Source organism: Hylaeus volcanicus, chromosome 9, assembly GCF_026283585.1.
Source record: "Hylaeus volcanicus isolate JK05 chromosome 9, UHH_iyHylVolc1.0_haploid, whole genome shotgun sequence".
Taxonomy (NCBI): Eukaryota; Metazoa; Arthropoda; class Insecta; order Hymenoptera; family Colletidae; genus Hylaeus; species Hylaeus volcanicus.
This window is the reverse complement of record NC_071984.1, coordinates 1,838,370-1,841,077: the sequence shown is the minus strand read 5'-3', so window position 1 is coordinate 1,841,077 and position 2,708 is coordinate 1,838,370. Positions and strand designations below refer to the sequence as shown.

Below are 2,708 nucleotides of genomic sequence, written 5' to 3'. Positions count from 1 at the left end.
CCCATCCGACATTTTCGCCAAGGAAAAAGTTGTTTCAAATCACCTCCACTCTGTATATACAGGGTGTCCCAAAAACGTTGCAACACCTTGAAAGAGGTGGTCCGGGAGGTGATTTGAAACAACTTTTCTAGTTGTTACTAGAAAACTAGTTTTCCGTCCGGTACGCCTCTAAATTAGCTCGTAAGCTTCTCTGGATAGCGGGTGGTAACGCAACACCCTTGAATCGAGCCTGCTGCACCGCTAGCAGGAATTCGGCTATTCTTTCGTCGGTCGCAAGCGTCGCTCTCCTTGAGCAGTTCTTCGCAACGTGTCCGAATTCTCCCCGTTCAAGACACTTCGCTCCTCGACTTCTTCGGCGACACTCGAAGGAGAGATGTAGAATGGAGATGTAGAATGGAGATGTAGAAGAGCCTTCTAGAAGCGAGCCTTCGATACAAACTTCTGCAATTTCGCGCGGTTTCTCAACGAACGGTCCGCGGTATGCCGTCTATTAAATATTCGACCAGCTCGCCTTCGCTTCGAATCGCCTCGAGATACGATTAGCCAGGATCGTTTCTCGCCGGAAATACTCTGCGAATGTCTCCTCCCCATGTTCGCCTTTCAAACTCTCTGCGTGCTGAAATTTTACTTTATCGATCACCGAAAGTGTAGCTCTCAGCTCAATCACTATATCGTCGACTCGCGTTTCTATATACTCCGGTTTGGAATGAAACCACTCGAGAGCTTTGTTCTTTAGTCGCGACTAATAATTCCGCAGCATTGTCCAGCCTATACGTCGACCGCAGCAGTGTCAGCTTCTCCTCCCAAATACCGAAATTTTCGCCGTTTCCTTCCAGATAACTTAGCATGCAGCAAGTTGATTCGTCTATCGCCACGTTGATCCACGTGGGCCGCACTCTGGGGAACGGACACTCCACCTATGTTTAGTCTCTGCATTTCGCGCATCACTTCCACCTCGCGTCTCAGTAATCGAATCTCGCGCTCGGCGAGTTCCAGCTCCCTTCGCCGAATGTCCACCGCTTCCGGCGTCGGTGTCCGTAATTGGCGAACCTCGCGGTCTTGGCGAACTTCGCGACGGGAGCCTCGTCCACGCCGGAGTCTGCACTCGCGATGGCACACAGAATTTCCACTCGCGATGGCACACAGAATTTCCACTCGCGATGGGGCACAGAATTTCCACTCGCGATGGCACACAAAATTTCCACGTCGCGATGGCACAGAATTTCCACTCGCGATGGCACACAGAATTTCCACTCGCGATGGGGCACAGAATTTCCACTCGCGATGGCACACAGAATTTCCACTCGCGATGGCACAGAATTTCCATTCGCGATGGCACACAGAATTTCCACTCGCGATGGGGCACAGAATGTCCACTCGCGATGGCACAGAATTTCCACTCGCGATGGGGCACAGAATTTTTCCACTCGCGATGGCACAGAATTTCCACTCGCGATGGAGCACAGAATTTCCACTCGCGATGCCACAGAATTTCCACTCGCGATGGGGCACAGAATTTCCACTCGCGATGGGGCACAGAATTTCCACTCGCGATGGCACAGAATTTTTCCACTCGCGATGGCACAGAGAATTTCCACTCGCGATGGCACACAGAATTTCCACTCGCGATGGGGCACAGAATTTCCACGTCGCGATGGCACAGAATTTCCACTCGCGATGGGGCACAGAATTTCCACTCGCGATGGCACACAGAATTTCCACTCGCGATGGCACACAGAATTTTTCCACTCGCGATGGCACAGAATTTTTCCACTCGCAATGGCACACAGAATTTCCACTCGCGATGGCACACAGAATTTCCACTCGCGATGGCACACAGAATTTTTCCACTCGCGATGGCACAGAATTTTTGCACTCGCAATGGCACACAGAATTTCCACTCGCGATGGCACACAGAATTTCCACTCGCGATGGCACAGAATTTCCACGTCGCGATGGCACAGAATTTCCACTCGCGATGGCACAGAATTTTTCCACTCGCGATGGCACAGAATTTCCACTCGCGATGGCACAGAATTTCCAATCGCGATGGCGCACAGAATTTCCACTCGCGATGGCACACAGAATTTCCACTCGCGATGGGGCACAGAATTTTTCCACTCGCGATGGCACAGAATTTCCACTCGCGATGGCACACAGAATTTTCACTCGCGATGGCACAGAATTTCCACTCGCGGTCGCGCTTGGATCGCGGCTCGCCGCCTCGTCCATCCACGCGCCCGTCGGATCCTTCATCGTATGAGCCTATCGATCAGGTCACTCTTTACTCCAGCCATTAGACCTTTCGCTTTCAGTATGTCTTTCAGCCGTGCCACCGTGAATTCACCTGGGCTCCTCTTGGTACTCATTTCCACGTCACGTACACAGTCCATTCTCTCTCTTTCTCTCTCACGCACATGCACACATTCTCACTCCTACATATATATATCTATATATATATATACATATACATATACACATACATATATATATATAGATATATAGATTCTTCCCCCATGTGTACTAAAAATGTTCCTCGAAACTATACGTTTCAATTTCGTATTTGTTCATTGGTAAGGGCATTAGAGAGAGGGCTTCAATGAATCTTTAAATTGACCCCACTATTGCTTAACCAAAGGGTATATCTATATATATATATATATATATATATATATATATATATATATATATATAAGAAGAACAGAGGA

General features: G+C 49.0%; 1 protein-coding gene across 1 annotated transcript in view; it reads right to left on the bottom strand.

The window, feature by feature from the left end:
• LOC128881956 (uncharacterized) overlaps positions 1–2,369 on the bottom strand; it is a 9,034-nt gene extending 6,665 nt beyond the window's left edge. The window contains exon 1 of the mRNA XM_054133430.1: positions 2,289–2,369. Coding sequence (XP_053989405.1) covers positions 2,289–2,369 — 81 coding nt within the window. The remainder of the gene's footprint in view (positions 1–2,288) is intronic.
• Positions 2,370–2,708: the final 339 nt, after the last annotated feature.